Genomic DNA, 22,018 nt, shown 5'->3' with positions numbered 1-22,018 from the left:
AATGATGTTGTGTGATCCTTTCTTTGATAGACAGCTGAGGGGAGAGGAGCTCCAAGGGTTAAACTTAGAAGAACTAAAACACCTAGAGAAATTACTAGATGCAGGCCTGAGTCGAGTTACAGAAACAAAGGTTTTTGAAGTCCCATCTCCTCCAACTCATCCCTCATCCTCCCTTAGAAAGTTTTAGTTAGTGGATGTTATATTGTCATGTTGTAGATTTTGTTCATTGTCTAACTAGTGATGAAACTTCTGTGTTTCAGGATGAGCGATTTTTGAAAGAAATCAGCAACCTCAAGAGGAAGGTGACATACTAACTAACTTGCAACAGTTGATAGGATTTGTATAATTTTCATAGTTAAAAGGAATGAATTAGTATTGGATGATATCAAATATAAAACATGACAATTTTGCTGCTTAATTTCCCAATTGAAGATTTCTTTTGTTACCTTGTTTGTTTTCATTTCTAGCTTGCTTAATCTATAATATAACTTGATTTGAATCTGCATAGTAAATGTTTAGAAAATCTACATGTGAAGCAAGATTTAAAATAAGTACTGGTGATAGCTTGGGCAATAGTGGAAAGTTTCAATGGAAGTGGTATCAAACTTTAAAGCGCCCAGAAACTGGTTCTGTAAGCAAAGATTTAACAGCAAAAAGATTTACGTTATCTTAATTATTCTTTCTGTTTCTTTCTTTCTGATGGACATATGATCTGGTACTTGATTCTTTATCCTTGTTGAATTGAAGGGAGCAAAACTGATGGAAGAAAACCAGCAGCTGAAACAGCAAGTGAGTGTACCCATTTCCATAACTTAATTCCTTGTTTTCTGCTTTCAATTGACAGCAAAGTTGATTTTGGTAGATCGGGAACTCATCAATGGACCAAGCAATTGTACCTCAACAAGGCCAATCATCAGAGTCAACTGCCCATGTCTGGATTTCCGCAGATCCTCCTCAAGGCTATAATAACTCTGACATTTCTCTCAGATTGGGGTAAGTCATGTATATTCATAAACACAAATGGCATATTGTTACCTAGTGCATGCTATTACTAGCAATGGCACAAACAATGGAAAATCCATTTATCACTCTAATCAGTTCCCTGCACTTAGCACTATGCTATCCAATTTTGTATAAAGTTGAAGGATTTGAGTTGCTTTACAGCATTGTTCGCTGCTACTGCAAAGACTTGCTTCAGTTTCTGCTACCTTGCCTGACTGTATCTATTGGAATGCCTTGCTTGCAGGTTACCTTTCCCTAACTGACTTTTGAAGGTTAGAGAGGTTCTTGAGAAGAAGTGGCGTTGCATAATCTTATCTTTAAATGCGTGTCTCAGTAAATATAGATATATACAACCTGCCTCGTGTTTGCACAACGTACTAATATATTTGTAGAGGCCAAGTTTATTGAGTCAAAGTAATTTGTTCCTGGACAAAGTCGATTACAATAAACTGAGTTTCGAATGCTTAGTTAAGCGTATAAATAAATGTAAACAGAGTCAAAAGTGTACACACAAATTAAAGCTAGGGTTTGGAACATGTACACCCATTGAGTTTGTTTTGCATATCGGCAAAACTAGCACTCTGTAGCTGAATGGAACTGTCTGAGCCTTATTCCGGCAGGAGAATGGAATTACTCTCGACAACATTCCCAGTCACTGCAAAAGATTTGGTTGTAAAGTATTTCAAATCTCTTACCATGTCTGTAGTAGTAGCAAAGCGCAAATTATTCTGTAATTTAGTAAATGGACTTTGAGGGACATACTTGACTACCTAGCAAAGGTTATTAGAGTTAGAACTTGACATTCATCTGGAATGCATGGAACTTCATATTTTTCTTTATAATCAAATTATTTATATCTTAGTTTTCGATTCTAATAATCTATTTTCTGTGGATAGAATAATTTATGAATATTATTTTATGGTTAAGTTTTCGAACTTACATGAAATTTATGTAAATATTTTTCATTAAATTAAAAAATAATTATGAGTTCACCCTTATATTTATGTGTAATTAAATTTTTTTGTTCTTTGTAACATTTTACGTTTCAATCCAATTATTTACTTTTTCTTTTCATAGAAATTACTACAAGAAAGGCTACTCCATTGCTTGAAGGCCGATCACATTGCTTGCTCCTTTCTCTTCCTCTTCCCTACGCTGTGTTGTTAATTTAAAAGTGAAAGAATAAAACATGAAAATAAAAGGGGAAAGAGTACAAAGTCTAAACTGGGAAACTAGGGAAAGAGAGTTTAAAGATCGAGAGGGTCACTCTTCACTGGTCATACGGGGGGAAAGGCTCGGAGCCAGGTCCACTCTCTCCAATTTTGATCGCAGACTCAAAACCTCGAGATGCCCATCCACGTGTCATTCTCGAACTGCTCCATGCATCGCACGCGCATGAAATAGCGTGAATTTAGTACTTTCCGAAAGCGTTAGTCTCGTTACTTCCCGCTAAAGACCTGTTCCAAACTGAAAGCACACAAAAACCCAAGTCTCTCTCTCCTTTGCAGTTCAATTCCCATTCGTTCTCTCTCACGGGAAAAAGAAAGAAAAACATAACAAAGTAAGATTGAAATCTTAAAAAAAACTTGTGAGGATCAGCCATGGATGAAGAGTACGATGTGATAGTCCTTGGGACCGGCCTTAAGGAATGCATTCTCAGCGGTCTTCTCTCCGTTGATGGACTCAAAGTACGTCCCTTGTTTATCCCTGTTGTTTCTTTGTTTAATTTCCATGTTTTGATGTTTCAAAGCAACGTGAAATGTGGGCTTTGGGAGTTTTTTCATTTCTGGGTTTTCTTTATAGGCATCGTAGCAGTCAGCATTTTTTGCTTTTATTTTTTCTTTTTCTCTTTTGGAAGCTGTACTTCAATATTTAGATATATAGGAAATAATATTGATTGTGGGGGATTAGTTTTTACTGTTGGTTAAGGTGGTAGAGGAAGTGGCTTTGGATGTTAGGTTAAAATCTTATCAATTCTGTATTAATTACCTATTCTGTAAATCTGCATCCAAAACAGGTGCTGCACATGGACAGAAATGACTACTACGGTGGAGAGTCGACTTCTCTTAATCTTATGCAGGTTAGTCTTCTTTGATCAAATGATGGACTTTTTGCTTTTCAATCTTTTCTACAGAAACATTCCTATTTGCTATATATCTGACATTTTCCTTGGCCATTTTCTGAATTTTGTCTTTCTGCTGTATAGCTTTGGAAACGTTTCAGGGGAGATGATAAGCCTCCAGAACAGCTGGGCGCAAGCAGGGAATTTAATGTTGACATGATTCCCAAGGCATGCAACAACCTTTTCTTCTGAACTCTTTATTACTAACGAGTAACCAAATTGAGCTATGTTATTTTGTAGTTTTCAATACTTAATTATCTGTTGGATGCTTAGTTTTAGGTTGCACTTAGGTTTCTAAGGTTACGACTGTGTTATATATATGGGTTAGTTACAAATTCAGCAATTTCTTTTTCTTTGTTTTGGACATGTTGTGTTTAAAATGTGCAGTGACAAACTATTTACCAATGATGAATGCTTACATAATTTGCTTACGCAGTTCATGATGGCCAATGGTGGTCTCGTCCGTATTCTCATCCATACAGATGTTACCAAGTATCTTAACTTCAAGGCTGTGGATGGTAGTTTTGTGTACAACAAGGGAAAAGTAAGAATATTGTGGTTTTTCTTATAATTTGTTTCTAAACATTGTTCCCTGCTCGCCTACAACAACTTAAAGCAATTAACATTACCTGTAGATCTACAAAGTTCCAGCAACTGATGTTGAAGCACTGAAATCACCATTGATGGGACTGTTTGAGAAGCGCCGTGCTAGAAAGTTCTTCATTTATGTCCAGGACTATGAAGACAATGATCCAAAATCTCATGAAGGACTTGACCTGAATAAAGTAACAGCGAGAGAACTTATCTCGTCTGTATCTCATCCCTTTTATCTCTCTAAAGCTTGCTCTAGCAATTACATTGACTATAAAATGAATAAAAATGTATGCGTTTAGACTTGTGGATTAAACTTTCTTCATAAATGCTAAGAACATTTGCTGGATTCACCAGTTTGTCTCTTACACAAAAAGGGAAAATATTTTAGTTTTGATTTTTTTGTGATCTTTGGGTTCTTTTCACTGTTTTTCGCAACGAAGTTTGTGATTAGGATTTTCTTTTCCCTTTTGAGAAAGGGTGTTTACTTTCTGGAGCGAAGATCTGACATATTAGAAGCTCACGATCATTAATTACTCTGATTGTCCTATGCATTAGCTTGTATTAGTTACTGCTTACTGGTGTTAATGCTTGCTAGTTTTTGCAATATAGAAAGTACGGGCTGGAAGATGATACAATTGACTTTATTGGTCATGCCTTGGCACTCCACATTGATGATAGTTACTTGGATCAGCCAGCTTTGGATTTTGTTAAGAGAATGAAGGTACCATCTTGTTTTCTATCATATTCTTCGTTGTAATACAGGCAATGGTTGATTCTTAAGCTGCATGGTGGGTGACACTGGTTGGAAGAAACAATCAAAGTTTTTGCTTGGGCATTTTTTTTTTCTCTTTTTTAAATATATTCTCCTTGATCTTACTCTTCAGTGACCGCACATACCTTTTTTATAATTTTTTTCATAGTATTTCTGCTTTTGTTTTGTAAAGCTCTATGCAGAATCTTTGGCACGGTTTCAAGGAGGATCTCCTTATATATATCCATTGTATGGTCTAGGAGAATTGCCACAGGTTTGTTTTTATCTGTAGTTTTGTTTCTAATTGAATAGAAACATTTGTTGGTTTGAAATCTTATTGTGTTTCTATTGACAGGCATTTGCTCGATTAAGTGCAGTTTATGGTGGTACGTACATGCTCAACAAGCCAGAATGTAAGGTAAATCTCTCAGAACATTTTGAGAACCGGAATGTATTTGCTTTGTTTCCTGCAAAGTAGGAGTAAACAATTCATGCTTAGTCCTCAACTTGATGAATGCTTGAGAATAATGTATTGAAGCTTGCCATTGAGTCTTTTAGTGTTCAGATGCTCATATATGAGGTATCAACCTCAATTGATAACCCTATGTGGTGATTATCCTGATAATTTGAGGCTTGACATCATATTCTCCATTCTACTTGATGCTTTTTGAAATTTAATCATTCATTTCCCCCTGGTGCATCCCTTTGTCATTTTGAACATTCTTCAAAGATAGCTAGCTTGTGGTGTAATATCTGATGATTGGTTCTTCAAACTGGTTTTAGAACTAATTCTGCTTTGTCTTGCGTTGGGCTTATGTTCTTTTGCTTGCTAAACTGTATACCTTAGAACTTGTTAGTGCTTTGCTCCGTGCTTGAAGCACACAAATGCAAAGTAAACTAGAATGTGACACGTGCCTTAATGCACTTGTATTTTGTTTAATTTTCACATTGGTTACCACATCACATGTGTAAAACTTGTTATACCTAATAGCATTTTTCCAGTAAATTAGTGATTATACCAAATTGGCAGTGGTAGCAAATATCTAAGAAAGGGACTTACAGGGATTAATTATCAACACTAATCCTTGACATTTCGATTACTTATATATGTATATAAAGAATCAAAGCAAACAAATGAGCTTCTGTACAGCATAGAGTGAATTATTTTGTTTCTCTCCTTCCATCTGGACATGTTAGGATCCTAATTTTCGGGGACATCAAAGTGCTTAATGCCTTTTACTAGCTCATGCATTGGCACGTAACAAAGGGAACTGAATAAAAGGGTGTCTTTGTGTTTCCCTTGTGCATTTGTTATAAGGGTTTTGTATTGGGATTGTAGGTAGAGTTTGATGGTGATGGGAAAGCTATTGGTGTGACTTCTGAAGGAGAGACTGCTAAGTGCAAGAAAGTTGTTTGTGATCCATCTTATTTGCCTGATAAGGTAACCTCCGAAGAAACCGTGCATCTCCCTCTTTTTTTTTTTCTTTTATGGACAAATATGCATCCTCATAAAACTAATTATATTGACTCGTTTTCAATGTAACAGGTTCAGAAGGTTGGAAAAGTTGCCCGTGCTATTTGCATAATGAGCCATCCTATTCCTGATACCAATGATTCCCACTCAGCCCAGGTTATTCTGCCTCAGAAGCAACTTGGTCGGAAATCAGACATGTATGCTGCTAACTTTCTTTGCTACATTATTATGTTTTCCTTTGAACATATGTTGTTGTCACAGTTTTAGCTTTACCCATTGAGTCTTTTTGTCCATTGTAAAGATATTCCTTAGCTTCAGTTTCTTCTAAGAAATTTTATCAAAGCCTTCTTGGAATCTTGATAGCCAAAGTAAAAGGCGAAGCATTATGGGAATGTTGGCGAGATATTTTCTGTGCTTCAGTGGGAAGTAATGCTCTTCAATGACTTCTGGTGGTAATAAAAGAATGATACTTACGGCAAGAACAACTCAGTACTGAGTGATCAAGAATATTTTAATTTCCTTAAGTTAATCATTCACTTTAAGGTTCCTAAGATTGTATGGAAAAGTACAAGTTCAACAAACAAAAAAGTGTTATAATTCCCGAATCTCTGGTAACTTCTAAGGTTTATTGTTGGAACTGCAGGTACCTCTTTTGTTGTTCATATGCTCATAATGTAGCTCCCAAGGGAAAATTCATTGCTTTTGTTTCAACAGAAGCAGAGACCGACAACCCTGAGGTAGAGTTGAAGCCCGGCATTGACCTGCTGGGTCCTGTAGATGAAATATTCTATGACACTTATGACAGATATGTCCCCACTAACAACCATGGAGCCGACAACTGCTTCATATCTGCTGTAAGGACACTTCTGCATCTCTAATACTCTGCATATTCTTTGAAGAAAAAATTGAATTGAAAGTATCCAAGGCAACTTTGCTTTCTGGTATTGTAGGAATGAAACAGACTTCCGAATTAACCAGCTCAAACATCAATTTCTTTCTCCTATTGTAGCATCTTTGTCAAATGAATCATTGCTTTCACTACGTTGGATTCATAGCTGTATCTTCAGAACTCAATGCACCCGACTAAAGTTTTGAATTTCTTGCAGAGTTATGATCCGACAACGCACTTTGAAAGCACCGTGACTGATGTGATCGAGATGTACAGCAAGATTACTGGGAAGGTATCAGTTCATTATGCAATGTTTTTTCACTTTCATCTTATTGCATTTTGCAGCACCATATCTCCTCTTCAATCTCTTTTGCAAAATGGTTGATTCACTTGTCATTTTTCCAATGTTGTAACAGGCTCTTGATTTATCTGTGGACCTCAGCGCTGCCAGTGCGGCTGAAGAATAAGTTTTGTTTCAAACCTGTTGCTCTCATCAGCAGAGGCCCTCAATTTTCTCCTTCTGTTTGATCAGATGTTTTAGATGAAAAACTTGAACTAGATTTCCATATAAGTTTCTTCGTTCTAGCTGCTTCAACATTTTCGCTATTGACCTGAATAAAGATAGGTCGGCAAGATATGTCTATAACATTTTTCTTATTGCAAATCATTAAATTTCGCATGCTTCTTCTCCACATCTGAATTCTAACTTTTGTCGGGCAGGCATCCTAATCTCTGAATATTGTTTTTGCCTCAATAATGTTGCATGGAAATGCATGGAGATAAAGACTTTCTTGACAGGAGTAAGGATACGCCTTGATGTATCTTGCATATTGAGCATTCTTGGCATGAGTTGATCTTATACATTCATTTGGTCGAAGCTGGGGGAGAGAAGCGCTCTACTGATATTAGTAGAATCATTGAGAAACCTAATGCTAAAGTATAGAATCATTTGCACATGGAAGAAAATTAAGGCTTAGAAACACCCATAGAAATGGAGAGCATATTTTTTCTCATAATTTTTAAAATAATAATAATCTATAACTTTATATAAAAAGACATTCTGATGAATTTCTCAAACAGTATCACGTGAATATATCAGTCAAAAAAAATTATAAGTTTTACGCATAAAATTATAAAAAAAAAACTATTATGAGAGTTAACTTATACAGAGATATCACTGATAACATGTATAAATAGTGAGCCGTAATTAGTAAAACATGCCAAATCAAATTCTTGTAATAATAAACCAGTCCTATGACCATAAACTTAACTGGGCCGAAGGAAGAATAAGTTGTGGATTCCACTGGGCTAAGAATAAAAAACTCAGGAACCAAGCCCGGGATGATTTGAAAGGGAACTGGAGGCACTCAGAGTACACGTGCGAAAGAGAACGTTAGCGTCCACGTCCGACGAATGGGTCCCACTAAACCGGTCAATTCGAAATTCGTCTCGTTTCGACCCCCTGGTTTGTTCCTTCTCGTGGAAGGGAGTTATTACAGCGCATACAGGAATAGTAAGAGTCGTGGTAGTGTAATACCAAGTATCATTTTCCGTTTCCAAGTGATTTGATTTTGTGAGTTGAAGAGTGGAGTGATGATGAGTCGACGGGCGAGTAAAAGGACCAGTCGGTTTGACGTGTTTGACTTCGCCGACGAGGACAAGAGAGTCGAGAGGGAGTCCGCGGAGATTCTCGGCAGGTTTAAGAACCCTAAAAAATGTCGCAACGCACCTTCTCCTTTCAACGTATACACATTTCGTCAATGCTGTAACTCTCTATCTCTCTCCCTTTCTTTTTTATCCGTCGATTTCAATCCTTCGTGATTACCCTGTTTGGTGGCCGAGAAAGGGCGCGAAAATGTAACGTATATGAATTCTGATATATTTGCGTGCTAGGGAAGTCAGAAGAAGTGAACAAAATGCGGCCGTTTGCTTTATTCTAATTTGATCGCTTTTTTCCCTACTGACCGTCGTAACTTCTTTGGTTTCTTTTTTTCTTTTAGTTATTTTGTTATTATGTTGTTAAATGTTATTCTGTTTGTTTGATGAAAATAGGTGGAAAAGAAACTGTGGCATATGAATAGGAAAAAGAAACATTTGACCCATAATTTTTCTTTTTACATTTCCTGGTTAACAAACACACCATAAACTAATGCATTCATTTAGCTTATACTCTACGGATCCATTTCATTTGCATGGGTCTCCTGTTCACTTCTCTGTTAACTGCCTTTAAATTGTGTATTTATGCTGTTCTATGTAATCTTTACGTGTATGTTTATTTAATAAATTTTCTCTTTCCTTTGCAGCTCCCCAGCAAAATGAAATTAGCAACAGAGCAATTGATCCTGACATCGAATGTATGAGTAGGTTTAATTAGGCTTAAGTGTCATTTTACACTTTTATCCATGCTTTCTCGTGTAATATACTGCTGTTGAATAATTTTCTATCTTCTTGTTCTCTACTTGCAGATGGCAGCAGGTCTAAGCAAAAGGAAATTAACAGTGGACCAATTGAACTTGACGCTGAAGTTACAGAACATCGATGTGGGTTGTTATTGTTAGTGCTACTTTTTTTTTTTCATTTCCTTTGTTTCTTTATGCCTTTGCATCATTTGTTTGCCCTATATTTGATGTTGAGTTGGTTTTTGGGCACATGGATTATCACACAACATTTTTGTGGCATTCTTTTTTCTCAGTGTTTCTTTCCTTCTTAGATCCTTGTTTTATGGCTTAGAGTTTTTTTTTACATGTATCAATGGCTTATTATATGATGTGTAAATGTTCAATCATGGTTCTTCGAATGCAGAAGCTATTTTTCTCTAATTATTATGACCTCTTGTTGATATCTGCACATTTGTAGTTTCCCTATTTTGCATTTTATAATTTATTAATGGCAACTTCCATCACTTTTGATGCTTTTCTTGCTTGTTTGCATTGGGCATCTATTCCCCCGTTATTGAGGGTTGAATTGTGGACCTTTAGAGACTTATGCTATGGCCATATTTTGATGTTGTTCTTCCATTAGCTGTTTTCACTGTGACTGCCATGGCAATGCTCATGTGCATTATCATGACATATTTAGAAACTACTTTAGGTTTTCATTATTTTTTCTTTTGTTTGCTTTTATACATTTAGCCCTTATTGATGCTGTTTAGGCATAGGTGAATTATAAATGATAAGGTACATGGAATTCGAATATATGAGAGTAAGAGAAATATATGGTATAATCAGAAAGGTGTGAATGAAAAAAAATACAGTTATTCTTCATCATTGAATTACTCGTGCAATATTGTATTGGTAACATTATCTTTCTTTCGTCTTCATTTATAGTTTTGCAAAGCCGCAAGACTCAGGAAATGAAAAATATCGATGGACCAATTGACGTTGATGCTAAAGGTATATGGCATCACTGTACATCTTCATTATCAGTTTTAAAGTTTTTAATGTCCTTCATGTAACTTTGTAGAAGTGCGAGCAAGCAAGACTGCAGAAAAGGGCAGTAGATATAAATTTGGAGACACTAATGCTAGTGTTACAGGTCAGCAATGCATAATTCCTGCATACTATCCTGTGAACGCAAGACAAGGGGAGATTTTTGACTTGGATACTTCTTGGCAGTCTTTTTCTACAAACTATGAGGTATACTGGTGTCTGTCCCTAAAATCTTGAGAACAAAAAATCAATTGTGTAATATTCTTCAGACTGCAGCAGATATTTAAACAGCACTCTGGCTTATTCTCTATGTGATTTATGAAGCTATTTTTCTCATACTGATATGCTTGCAAGAAAACCATATTTAGGTCTGGAACCCTCCTGCTAATTGTTCAATAAAAATGGCTGCAGAATGGGCAAGTTGCTATAATTTCAAAGAATGACGGCAGGATACAAATGAGTTCTTCATCAGCTTTTGCTTTTTCTCATGTAGAGTGTGAAGGTTTTTTTTTTCCTTATCCTTTTAAATTTTGCTTTGTAAGTTATGACACCTCAAGTGTGAAGTATGGGCTTGTGATATATACAACATTCTGGTTCTCTCAGATTCTCCGGAGGAGCAACTTTCAGTTCATGGTTCTGATGGACATGCAATTGTAAGTATAGTACCCTCCTTTGTATCATTAACTAAGGAATTTTGCTTTTGATGGCTGTTTAGAGGGATGTTATGAAAATAATCTAACCAATTGTTGATTAGTTCATGTGCATAAGATTAGTTGTGTAGTAAAAATATTTGGAAAATTTGTAGCAATTATGTATGTATATGTACACATACAGATAGCATTTTTTTTGCTACTAGGTATCTCCTGCATTGAAAATTTTTTAATTTTTGGGCTTCAGAATGCCTCAGAAATTTATTCAATATATGGATGCATGTAGTTAACTCAGTCGTTAATATGGCTATTATTTTCTTCTTTTTGATGTTTTGGATTAAGATTGTATTAGTTTACATTTGTTTACTAGATTCAGTTGTTTTTTTTTTTTTTAAAAAGGTCTTATTCACACATTGTGCTTAATTTTTATGCTAATAGGCCCTTTTATTTATTTTTAACTTGCAGGAAACAGAAAATGTGAAAGTTGTCATTTCCCCTGATTTAATGCTGTATGGAGGTAAAAATTGCACAGAGTGTCAGTTAACTTTTTCAGAAACCTCCCTCAAGTTTGAGGGCTTGACTGTAAATGGGACCAGGAAAAAATTTAGTTTTGAACGGACTGTTGGTGATATCATCAGTATTGATGCAAAATGGCATAAGACGGTGAGTTGTGTGAGCTGTTCCTTTTATTTTTCCTTTAAATTTTTTGCAGATGTACTCTGAAGAGATAATCTTTGAGCTTCTTATACTGTTGGATCTAGGTTCAAACGGCCATAATTAATCTTGTTCTACAATCAAAGAGTTCTAAGAGAGTTGCAAATGCAAATGAAACTTCAGGTTTGTGAATTTTTAAAAATTACTTGCATTGAACTATGTTTTTGGTGTAGCATGAAGTTTCATGTTCTTAGAGAGAGTATATGAACTCTGATAAAAATATATGGGCAGAAATGTGACCACTTTCAAAGTATCACCCGCTGTCTGCTTGCCTTATAACCTTGTACCTGCACTAATCTTTTTGCATGCCATCTCTAAGAAATTGTTTGCTGTCAGTTTCTTTGTTTCCAATAGGAATTGTTTTAGGGGAAGCTCTGATCTCATTTATTGATTGTTCTTTCGCATCAAATAAAACTTTTGAACTACGATATTCTTAATTGCTGTAGCCATTGAGTTGTTGGAGTTTGTAGTTTATGATCCATGTTGGTCTGAAAGGCAGGAAGCAATCAAATCATTGAGTCTGAAATACAAGGATATATGGAACACTATTTCAGAGTAAGTTTTCTACTGACTTAGTTTCTTATCAAGTTATTATCAGTTTTTTCAATGTAGATGTACAAAGAGATGGGGTTATCTTGTGTTGGGAAATAAAGAATTTTTTTCCAATTACATATGTAGTTTCTCTCTCTTTCTCTTTCTCTTCCCTTGTAATGAGGAAAATGGTGATCTTGTATATATTATTTGGTTTGCATATACTTTTTTGTTGGATTGTTGCTCTTGTCAGTGTCTTTTGGCTTTGTGTATTAGTCCTTTGTCCTAGTGTAACTTCCTATTAATGTTTGAATAGATAAGGGGATTTTTTTTTTGGTTTAATTGCATAGATTTAACCATTCCATGCAGTGAAAATGAAGAAAATGTCTTCATGGGACAGCATAGCAGGTTTTTTTTCAAAGCCTTATGTTATTTTCGTATTTGTTGCCAGTTAATACAGAATCTCTGATACTAATTATTTCCTTAGTTTTTGATGATTAATGATTGCTCTTTATCATTTTCCTTTTTGGGGTACAAGCTCCATTTCATTTTTTGTTGAATAGATTTGGGCTTTGGAACCTTCCCTTCTTCCTGAAACCAAAAAAATATAGAGATAGAAGCTTTAAATCAGAAGCACAATACCTCTGTAAATGCCTTTACCATTGTTTATCTTTTTGCTAGACTATGGCTATGGTACGATGCAGCCCTGCTTATTTTTAATGCAATTTTTAGAAGCATCAAGATATATTCCCATTTGAAAGTGCTATTTCCAAAATTTTACTATGGTTTGAGCGTAGAATGTAGTGGGAGGTAACCTTCTAGTATCATTATTGGTAATTGCATGTGATGCAGGTCATTCTTTTGTAAGACCGTCTTCTTCTTCTTCTTCTTCTTACACACACACACACACATGGCTCGAATTTAGTTTTAGTATCTTAAACCTTTCATTGTGTTTTTTTTTATTAATCACATTTTTTTTTTGTCAATCTACAATTGATACATCTACCTGATTTCCTGTTCAGTTTTCATGAATGTTTTAAAGAAGTTATCTATCCAAAAGGTGATCCTGATGCTGTTTCAATTAGCAAGAGAGATGTTGAACTTCTACAGCCAGAGACATTCATCAATGATACCATCATTGACTTCTATATTAAGTAAGTGAGCTTAAAATATATATTCCTTGTTCTTTGTTTTCTTCTTCATTCCCTGAATGTTAGCCTTTTTTTTTTCATTTTTTTTAGATTATGTTCATTCTAGTTTTAGTTTAACTTTAATAATTAATATATGATAATAACAAATACAGTGATGGGATTAGAAACATCTTTATAGCTGTTCTAAAAGTAGGATTTGTCATATGTAGTGTATATATCTAGGAATCTCTTGTTGTCGTGATCATCATGTCTTCTTGATGCAGCCTATGTAGTTCTTTTGACATTTTTGGAGCAGCATTCATATGTCTTTCATCTCAAGAACTTTGGTATTTGAAAATGGTGATCTGGGCTTATACGGTAGATTAATTTAATGATGGAAATTTTAGTCTCCGATAAAACACCATAATCATGATAAATATCTAAGTGCCTTGGGAGAGTTGTTGACAAACTTTCCCTAGGTTCAGTTTATCATCCCAAACTGTTGCATTATTTTCTGGGGTGGTCCTATTTCCTGATTTAAAGGAACTGATGTGCGGTTCTGATTCATTGACAGCTATTTGAAGAATAAAATTCGACCCGAGGAACAACAGAGGTTTCACTTCTTTAATAGTTTCTTCTTTCGCAAGCTTGCTGATCTGGATAAAGGTTTATCTCATGCTTGTCAAGCCAAGGCAGCATTTCAACGTGTTCGTAAATGGACAAGGAAGGTGGATATCTTTGAGAAGGATTACATATTCATTCCTGTAAACTACAGGTGATAAACACTTTGTCTGTTTTTCCTGTGGCAGCAGAGACCAATCTTTTATATAGCTCTCTAATATGAGTTATGAACATATCTCCATGACAGTTTTCATTGGAGTTTGATTGTCATCTGTCATCCTGGTGAAGTGGCCAATTTCAAAGGCAAGATCTTAATGGAGTGGTTTAAGCTTATTGTAGCAACCATGATTATCTCCACATTGACCTTTTTCTTTCAGTTGTCTTGCAGATGATGAAACTGAAAAATTACTTAAAGTCCCTTGCATATTGCACATGGATTCAATTAGAGGAAGTCATAGAGGCCTCAAAAATCTTTTTCAGAGGTAATTTTTGTGATTACATTCATAAGTAGTTACTATGCTATTGCTTTTCTTTTTTTTTTTTGAAATTTAAGACAGAGAAAACCTTTTGGGGGCTTCCTTGTCTTTTCTGTGTGTTCATCTGAGTTTTATGCTTACTTTCTAATCTTTCTCGCTTATTTGAGCTAAATATGTTCACAGGATTGTAAGTGAAACATCATGAATTACAATATTGGAAAATAATTGTGAACTTTTACAACTACATCCATACTTGGTCAACCTCTTTGAATTTCTTTGAGCGTGCATTCTTCCAATGTGCAATTTAACCTCTTTCCTCCTCTCTTTCTTTGATTGTCTGAAAGGAAAATTGTAGCACACCTATCATTCTGTTATTAACTCATTAGACAGTTGTTAAGGTCTAAAAAATATGATTGATGAATGACAAATATTGCTCCAAACCAGAATTACCCCATTGACTTTTAATTTTTAATTATCTTGTGACTACGAAAAGGAGTTCACGAGGAAATTATATTTATTCTGTTGTATTCTAAATACACTGGAATTTGGTCTGACATACAAATTACTGTGTATTCTCCTCATGATGCCTTTGGTTATTTACTGCACAAATATTGGAAAATTAGATGCTCTGAATTAACCAAAGGATAAGTTTGTGATGGTCGGCAAATAATTGGTGTTGTCATTAAAGGCACACTATAGCTGCTTTAAGTTTGCTGCTCCTTCTAAGTTGGGTAGAGGAAGCAATGTTGGTGGCATTAGGAACAATCCTTTAGAGAAGCCTGACTAAACACGATACTCAAAATTATAGTTACTTAGGTGTTATTTTTTTACTACCTTTCTCCTCAGTTTGTTGCAAGGCTGCTCTAGTGGACAAGTTGCTCTAGGCACCAGTAAACTTACCTAGCCATGATGTATGTTCCCAAAATTCCTTACTATACCATTCCTTTGTCTTCAAAGAGTTGAAGCCCATTTTCTTTATACCTCAGATGACCATTGGAATGTTTACCATCATGTCCTTTAATCTAGCTTTTCAGATTCCACCTCGTACACCAATGGCCATTTTCCCACAATCTCTTGCGGAAAGTAGGATGAGAATTGGTTTTGATTTTGAGGTCCCTGACATAAGTTATAAGTAGAAGAAAAAGGAAATGAGAAAAGAAAAAATCCTTGCATAACATTTTATGAAATTTATGATTTTAGTATTAAACTTGCAAAAGATTGTAGCTAATTATGGTAGAGCTGAAGGTGTGAGGATTATGCTGGGTTTTAAACCTATAAAGACAGGAACCATATAGCTTCGAATTCTTGCCTTCTGCAGATTTGGTCTAATGGGGATATCCTTAACTGTTATATATTACCCAATAACTGTTTGTCTATCAGTTAGAGTATTAGAATAAAGAAATGCAGAAGGAGCTGAAATTGTTGATAAATGATTTGGCATCTGTTATTTTAAGAAGGAGCTGTTTATCTTAAAATTCTCTGCTATGTTTGAAGTAGTCATTTCTCAGCTTTTAAAAGATCCTACTCTTGTTTATTGTTTCCCTCACTTCTTTGTTATGAGATGACAGTTACTTATCTGAAGAGTGGAAGGAGAGGCATAGAGAGGCAACAGATGATGTTCCTTCAAAATTTTTACATTTACAGTTTGTTCCCCTAGAGGTATTGCTCCTCTTTATATCCCTTTCATTAAATTCCCCACCAAAAAAAAAAAGAAAGAATCCAAGTGTTTGAATTGCTGACTCATCAATAGAAAGTTGTTTCGGGGCCAATTTTAAAAAATTTCAGCACATGGCTTAGGTTTATTGGGGAATTGAGGCTGGGGAAAAGCACATAAAGAATATATTGGAGGATAGCCTTGTTTATTCTGTAGTGTCAATTGGTATGTTGTGTCAGCTGGTATTATTAGGAAGCATCCGTTCATATTCACAAAACTGATTGATGGTTATTTTTTAACTCTCCTTTTGTACAATTCAGCTGCCACAACAGGAAAATTCATTTGACTGTGGCCTTTTCTTGCTGCATTACATGGAACTCTTTCTTCTGCAAGCACCAAGTAACTTTAACCCTTTTAAGATAACGAGATTCTCCAACTTTGTAAGTAACTGTTATTGCTTTCTAAAAGACTCGAAATTTGCATAAGGTTATTCTTACGGCAAGAAGTATAGTGTTGTTTGTGACTTTTACCATTTTACTTGTTATTTCTGCTTTGTAGTCTCTGCTTGCTGGTCATCTAGTATTTCTATTGCGAATGACTTGGAAAATAATTAATGTTTGTTGGTTATTGATCAACTGGTAACTTGGTTTCTAGTATGAACTTCAGAGTATGATCCTCTTACTTAGCCTATTTTCTGTCCTATCTTACTTGTAGGTCACCTGTTTATCATATGGAACTTAAACTTCCAAAAAAAAAAGGAACATTTTTCCTTTTAATATGGAAAACATAGATCGGATTTACAAATGTATTTTTCACCTTTCTGATATTATCTCTGACCTTTATTCAGCTTAATATGAGATGGTTTCCACCTGCCGATGCTTCTTTGAAACGTTCTCATATCCAGAAATTAATTTATGAGATCCTGGAGGAGCAATCTTGTAGTTCCACGTCAGCTGATAGCATTTTTAAGTGTGCTTCCTCCCTCTTAGCCAGTGGAAGGAAGCAAGAAACTGGAGTACAATTTTTTAAGCAGATTGGCAGATCAAGAAAAACGTGTCATGGCCATGGCCATTCCTTAAATTCCGATATTAAGCAGGAGTCTGAGAATTTTTCGTTCTCTGCTGCATCTCTTCCAATACAAGGCTGTGAAGATTCAGGATTGGAAATTCTTGAGTGTTATGAGGTTGGAATTTCTGGGGGATTGCTCTCCCATGGGAATTATCAACAGATCAATACACTTAATCGAAGAAATGCCATGTCACCTATAGAGGTAATCTTTTGTTTCTTTATACCAATAAGCTTAAAGCATGATATAAGATCAATTTGCTAATGAAATATAGGTAAGGCGTGAATCACCTTGTCTCTCTCTTTGATGCATCTGTGGAAATTTTACAGTAGAAAACATAAGTTGATTCTCTAACTGTTTGTCATTGTTATGTAACCATGTCTTCTTCCAGCAAATGAAAGGAATGTTTCCAACAAGATTGAGCATTCTCGGACTTATCCAATATCCGTTAAGTTAGTGGTCATTCTTATGCTATTATATTTCTGGCCAAATAAATAACAATGTTGCCTTTGTAAACCTCAATGTGTACTTTCCTAAACAAAGATTAAGTATGTGTGAGGTATCCTGTCATTCCTTTGGGTTCATTTGAATTGTGTCAAGTCCTGCAGCTCCTTTATCTACATCTGGTGGGGCTGCTTCTGTTGAAAGTAGAGGTCTTGACTGTCCCTCACTTCATTCTATTTACTTCTGTTGGTTTCACATCTTTAAATTTTACTAAATAAGATTATGTGAGTTTACATCGACATTGCCAACAAGATTCTATTAGCAAGGAGAGTGAGTGGGAGGGAGGTTGAATTTTGGTTGGCACACATGAGTCAGTGACATGTATAAGGAAAGTAGTATAATTTTCTTGTTTATTGAGAATTTTGGTCTGAAATAGTTTAACTTTTTCTGCTTGAAAAAGGAAATAGAGGAGACAAGCGAAGAAATTGCTGCTGATTCACCCTCAGATTTAGATGGTCAGCAAGTTGCTGGACTGGTAAGTGAACCTTGCTTATTCATGCGATATCCTAGCAAAGATATTAGAGTGTTGAGGACGTCATGGAACCGACAGATGCCATTGCATATCGAGGATTCAGCTTTTGACAAGCCTAGTGATTCATCAGAGATAAGGCTAGAAGATGATCAACATCTTCCAGAGTTTGAGGTATGTTCCCATCATGGGAAAACTGATGAACCTGAATCTCCCTCAACCCCAAATGAAGGTTACTCTGATTGTATTGTTGAAGATTCCCAAGGGTCAAGTGGTATGCATGATGACATTGAGAGTACATGTTCCCCTTCATCCTTTCAGAGGGACATTTCTGCTCTATCCCATCAACAAGCAGATTTGACTGGAAAAGCTGATCTTAAAGCAAGTAACATGCAAAAGAGATCATGTACAGGAAGGGGATGAGCCGCCAATCACAAAAGTTTTGAAGGTATATACTTCTCGGCATAGGAAGGCACTGACATGAAGCCTGTGGAAAGAGTTGCATTGTGAATAGTGTTATTAGAAGCAAAAATGTGGTTGGAAGGGCAATTAAACTTTCTGTCCAAATGTAAAAGAGGGGGTGGGGGTTTAACCTTTAAGACTGTTTCCATTGGCAACTTATTGGGAATTGTAAAAAGGTATACTAGTTTTTGGTAAGTGGAAACCCTTGAGAAATTGTTATCCGATTACCTTTGTTGTGGCTGCAACTTGTTTCCGTATGTTGAAAAATCTAGATTTTCCGGCAAGTTGCAAAATCAGTTGGTCTACGGTTATATGCCATTTAGGTTTGGTTCACGGATGAACAACTACAAAGTAAAAACCATGACTTGTAAACTTCAGATTTTAAAAATGAAATAAACCTAAAATCTTCTAGCTCTTTTGGTAATAATTTGGAACATGATTTCTATGTGTAATAACTTCTTAGAAATTACTTTGGGATATGAAAACAATAGCCACAAATGCAAAAGCACCCCCACAAACTTACTTCACCAGAAATTGCAGTAGTCACTCATCGAAATAAAAGGGGCAAAAAAAAAAAAAGCCACCTGCGTTATGAATTTGTTTTCAAAAGAAAGGGGGGAAAAAGTGCAATTATCCAAAAAAAGTGGGCAAAAATCGCCAACGCCAAATATTACAAAAGGGCGGCCTTTCATTGCCCATCGGACAGACGAGTAGAAAGAAACATTTATCAATCAACCCTCAGCCAGCCCCTCTGGACTCTCGAAGGTCTCTCTCTCCTGTCTTCGTTTGCCATAATTTCAGAACACGGAGAGACAGAGAGAAGCCAAAGGATGGGAGAAGAGAAAGTGAAAGAGGAGGCCATGCGGATTATTGGGATGTTCCAAGTTCTTCCTCGTTTGGTCGTTTTCGATCTTGATTACACTCTCTGGCCTTTCTATTGGTTTCTTTCTTCTTTCTTTCTTTCTTTCTTTCTTTCTTTTTGTCATAAATTTGTGAGCAATTTGTATAGAATTAACGTGTTCAAATGAATACCCACAAATATTTATCTGAAATTGTTTCCATTTTACTGGTAATCATGCTTTCTTTGACTTTAATTTTAATTGTTATATATTATAATCACTTGATCAGGGTTGATAATGGTTATACATGTTGAGCTGATAAAGGAATTCTACATGGGTATCTTCCTGTATTTATTGGCTGTAAAAAAAAAAAAGTCATCTTTCACGTTTCTTTTGCTTGAAATAGACAAATAGTTGACATTGTCATGTTGAAAAATATATAGCACACTTTATCACTATCAATTCTTAGAACATAGAATAATCTTGAGATTTCATCTTTTACATAGTATTTCTATAACTAATATGACTGCCTAGAGCAGTGAACTTAGTATCTGTGCCTGGCTTTGTATCTTTCTTACCTAGACATGAAATGCCATTTTTTTTTTTTTTGTGTAGTTGTTTGGCTCATCATATTTTCCTGCTAATGCTTAGTTCATGTGGTTAATTTTCAGTGAATGTCGCTCCAAACGTGAAATGCCATCTGTGTACCCCCATGCTAAAGGCATATTATCTGCACTCAAGGACAAGGGAATTGATCTAGCTATTGCCTCAAGGTCTCCTACTGCAGATATCGCAAACACATTTCTTGACAAATTGAGTATCAAGCCTATGTTTGTTACCAAGGTGAGCCAGTTAGAATCGTTTTTACTGCTACTATATTTTCTTTCTTGAAGAATCTTGCAAGTTGAATTCTTTAGAAACAGCTAGGGTTTTGAGCAGCAGAAATTTACAGGCATGTAGAATGATGTGATGTAGCTAAAAGATTATTCTATTTGTCTACTTCTATTTAATAATAATATAAGAATTATTGCTTTCAGGAGATTTTTACTTTGGTAGTGGTCATTACACCTTATAAGCTAACCTACTCGATATTCATGGTGTCCTTTCTTACAATGTACTTTCTCTGTGATATTAATGGGTCTAGAATGGAGCTTACTTAGGATCAGTTGGTGATATTCAAGTTGAGTTTTTCTTGCCTATTAATAACTTGGTTTGGGGTTTTGTCAGCACAATTTTTATAGCAAAGACCTGTGATAATGAACAGTAAATCATCCTTTCTGTTGCTACCACATTCAATTATTCTTCTTTGGATGATTCAGGAGATTTTTTCTAGCTGGACACACAAGACGGATCATTTCCAGAGAATTCATTCACGGACGGGGATTCCCTTCAACTCGATGCTCTTTTTTGATGATGAGAACAGGAACATACAAGCTGTAAGAATGGCCTTTCATACCTCCTCCTTTTGCTTCTGTTTTTTATTACGTGGTTGCTTGCTTGTCGAATGGTCTTTCATTGAGTTGGATATTTGGATCTTGTAGTTTGTGCCGTGTGGTTGTAAAAACCTTAACTACCCTTTCTTTTTTATGGTTATCAGAAACGACTAGTTTAGGATTGTGCTTATTTCACCTACTTAACAGAATTTTTAATGACAATGGCAGGTCTCTAAGATGGGAGTGACAAGCATATATGTGAGTAATGGGGTTAATCTCGGAGCATTGCGACAAGGGCTAACAGAATTCACTAAAAATCAGAATGCATCTGAGAAGAACAAGCAGAAATGGCTCAAAAAGTACTCTCAAAATTCAAATGCATCAGATAAGAACAACCAGAAATGAGTGTTCTTAATTCTTATATGTTAGTCCTTGGTCTACAGTATCAGAAAATCAAGATTATTTAAAAAAATTATCTGGATATTATTGGAAACCACATTCAGTTTATAAATTAAGATATGTTGTAGACTTGTGTTGCCTTCTGGAGCACTTGTATCGAATGATTCAGGAATCAGGAGTTTATCAATTTTATCAGAAATTGCAGAGAATACCCCACACGGATGTTGTGTGGAAGTAGTTTTGAACTCAGTAACCATTTGTGGAGCCATTATGCCATTGTTATAGTCAGGGGATGAAAGTTAATGCTTTTGCTGTTTGTTTTTTTTTTTTTTCCGTGTGCTTGTTGAGCGTGCAACCGTGCTAGTGGAGAGGCTCCTTCTGAATCTACGGATTTGGAGGAATGTTTCCCCATATTCAAGCATTAAACTCAAGGGGACTTAATAGTGAAAAATGAGCATGCAACTATATAATGAATGCATTTGAAATTCATATGAAATTCAGTGCCAGATATGTCTCTGTATGTGAAGATATTATGAATCATGAGCTTTATCAGAAAGAAATGTTTGTATACGGATGCCAATGATTTTGCACCTACATGGAACTTTGCACTTTGTGAGCAAATTCTAAAATCTAATATATGCTTATTACCTTATGACATGATCTATTTTATCAGTTTCATTTCTTTTGGAGTACAAGTTTATGATACTTGTTAAAATAGATAGACTTTGTGATAATTTTTAAGATTTGAAAAGCCTGGAGGCAAGACTTACTATGGAAACTTCCAAAAGCAAAGTTTTACACTCAAACTTT

General features: G+C 35.5%; 4 protein-coding genes across 14 annotated transcripts in view; all 4 read left to right on the top strand.

Annotated features, from left to right (window-relative positions):
* The window catches only part of LOC110418936 (MADS-box protein SVP-like), a 20,167-nt gene extending 18,287 nt beyond the window's left edge, over positions 1-1,880 (top strand). For all 5 annotated transcript variants that reach the window (XM_089785533.1, XM_021431757.2, XM_021431775.2 and 2 more), the window contains 5 exons: positions 31-130; positions 261-302; positions 748-789; positions 863-993; positions 1,247-1,880. In XM_089785533.1, the coding sequence (XP_089641659.1) occupies positions 31-130; positions 261-302; positions 748-789; positions 863-993; positions 1,247-1,265 (334 nt within the window). In that variant the 3' untranslated portion in view covers positions 1,266-1,880. The remainder of the gene's footprint in view (positions 1-30; positions 131-260; positions 303-747; positions 790-862; positions 994-1,246) is intronic.
* A 415-nt stretch (positions 1,881-2,295) lies between these two features.
* LOC110418928 (guanosine nucleotide diphosphate dissociation inhibitor At5g09550) lies at positions 2,296-7,527 on the top strand. The gene is made up of 13 exons (XM_021431745.2): positions 2,296-2,690; positions 3,020-3,082; positions 3,209-3,292; positions 3,561-3,668; positions 3,760-3,932; positions 4,328-4,439; positions 4,663-4,743; positions 4,825-4,887; positions 5,809-5,910; positions 6,016-6,140; positions 6,587-6,797; positions 7,050-7,124; positions 7,249-7,527. The coding sequence occupies exons 1-13, from the start codon at positions 2,604-2,606 to the stop codon at positions 7,297-7,299; spliced, it is 1,335 nt and encodes a 444-aa protein (XP_021287420.1). The 5' UTR covers positions 2,296-2,603; the 3' UTR covers positions 7,300-7,527.
* Positions 7,528-8,320: 793 nt separating this feature from the next.
* LOC110421368 (Cysteine proteinases superfamily protein) lies at positions 8,321-18,963 on the top strand. 7 transcript variants are annotated; one of them, XM_021434996.2, is made up of 20 exons: positions 8,321-8,597; positions 9,136-9,192; positions 9,298-9,372; positions 10,159-10,224; positions 10,295-10,467; positions 10,672-10,762; positions 10,864-10,913; positions 11,376-11,573; positions 11,672-11,747; positions 12,071-12,179; positions 12,525-12,563; positions 13,178-13,309; positions 13,860-14,060; positions 14,154-14,209; positions 14,295-14,388; positions 15,951-16,041; positions 16,357-16,476; positions 16,884-17,306; positions 18,007-18,081; positions 18,157-18,963. In XM_021434996.2, exons 1-20 carry the CDS (start codon positions 8,426-8,428, stop codon positions 18,496-18,498), a joined length of 2,640 nt encoding a protein of 879 aa, XP_021290671.1. In that variant the 5' UTR covers positions 8,321-8,425; the 3' UTR covers positions 18,499-18,963. The 7 variants fall into 7 exon arrangements, with proteins under 7 accessions (XP_021290671.1, XP_021290642.1, XP_021290634.1 ...); XM_021434967.2 differs by having other exon boundaries at positions 10,298-10,467; positions 18,007-18,962; XM_021434959.2 differs by having other exon boundaries at positions 18,007-18,962.
* A 264-nt stretch (positions 18,964-19,227) lies between these two features.
* Positions 19,228-21,860, top strand: LOC110416192 (Haloacid dehalogenase-like hydrolase (HAD) superfamily protein). Its single transcript, XM_021428082.2, has 4 exons — positions 19,228-19,477; positions 20,048-20,219; positions 20,696-20,812; positions 21,038-21,860. The coding sequence occupies exons 1-4, from the start codon at positions 19,368-19,370 to the stop codon at positions 21,212-21,214; spliced, it is 576 nt and encodes a 191-aa protein (XP_021283757.1). The 5' UTR covers positions 19,228-19,367; the 3' UTR covers positions 21,215-21,860.
* Positions 21,861-22,018: the final 158 nt, after the last annotated feature.

This window comes from Theobroma umbraticum, unplaced genomic scaffold, assembly GCF_002168275.2.
Source record: "Theobroma umbraticum cultivar Fairchild unplaced genomic scaffold, ASM216827v3 scaffold_30.0, whole genome shotgun sequence".
NCBI classification, from domain to species: Eukaryota; Viridiplantae; Streptophyta; class Magnoliopsida; order Malvales; family Malvaceae; genus Theobroma; species Theobroma umbraticum.
Note: the sequence above shows the minus strand (reverse complement) of the source record. Positions and strands in the feature narration are given on the sequence as shown.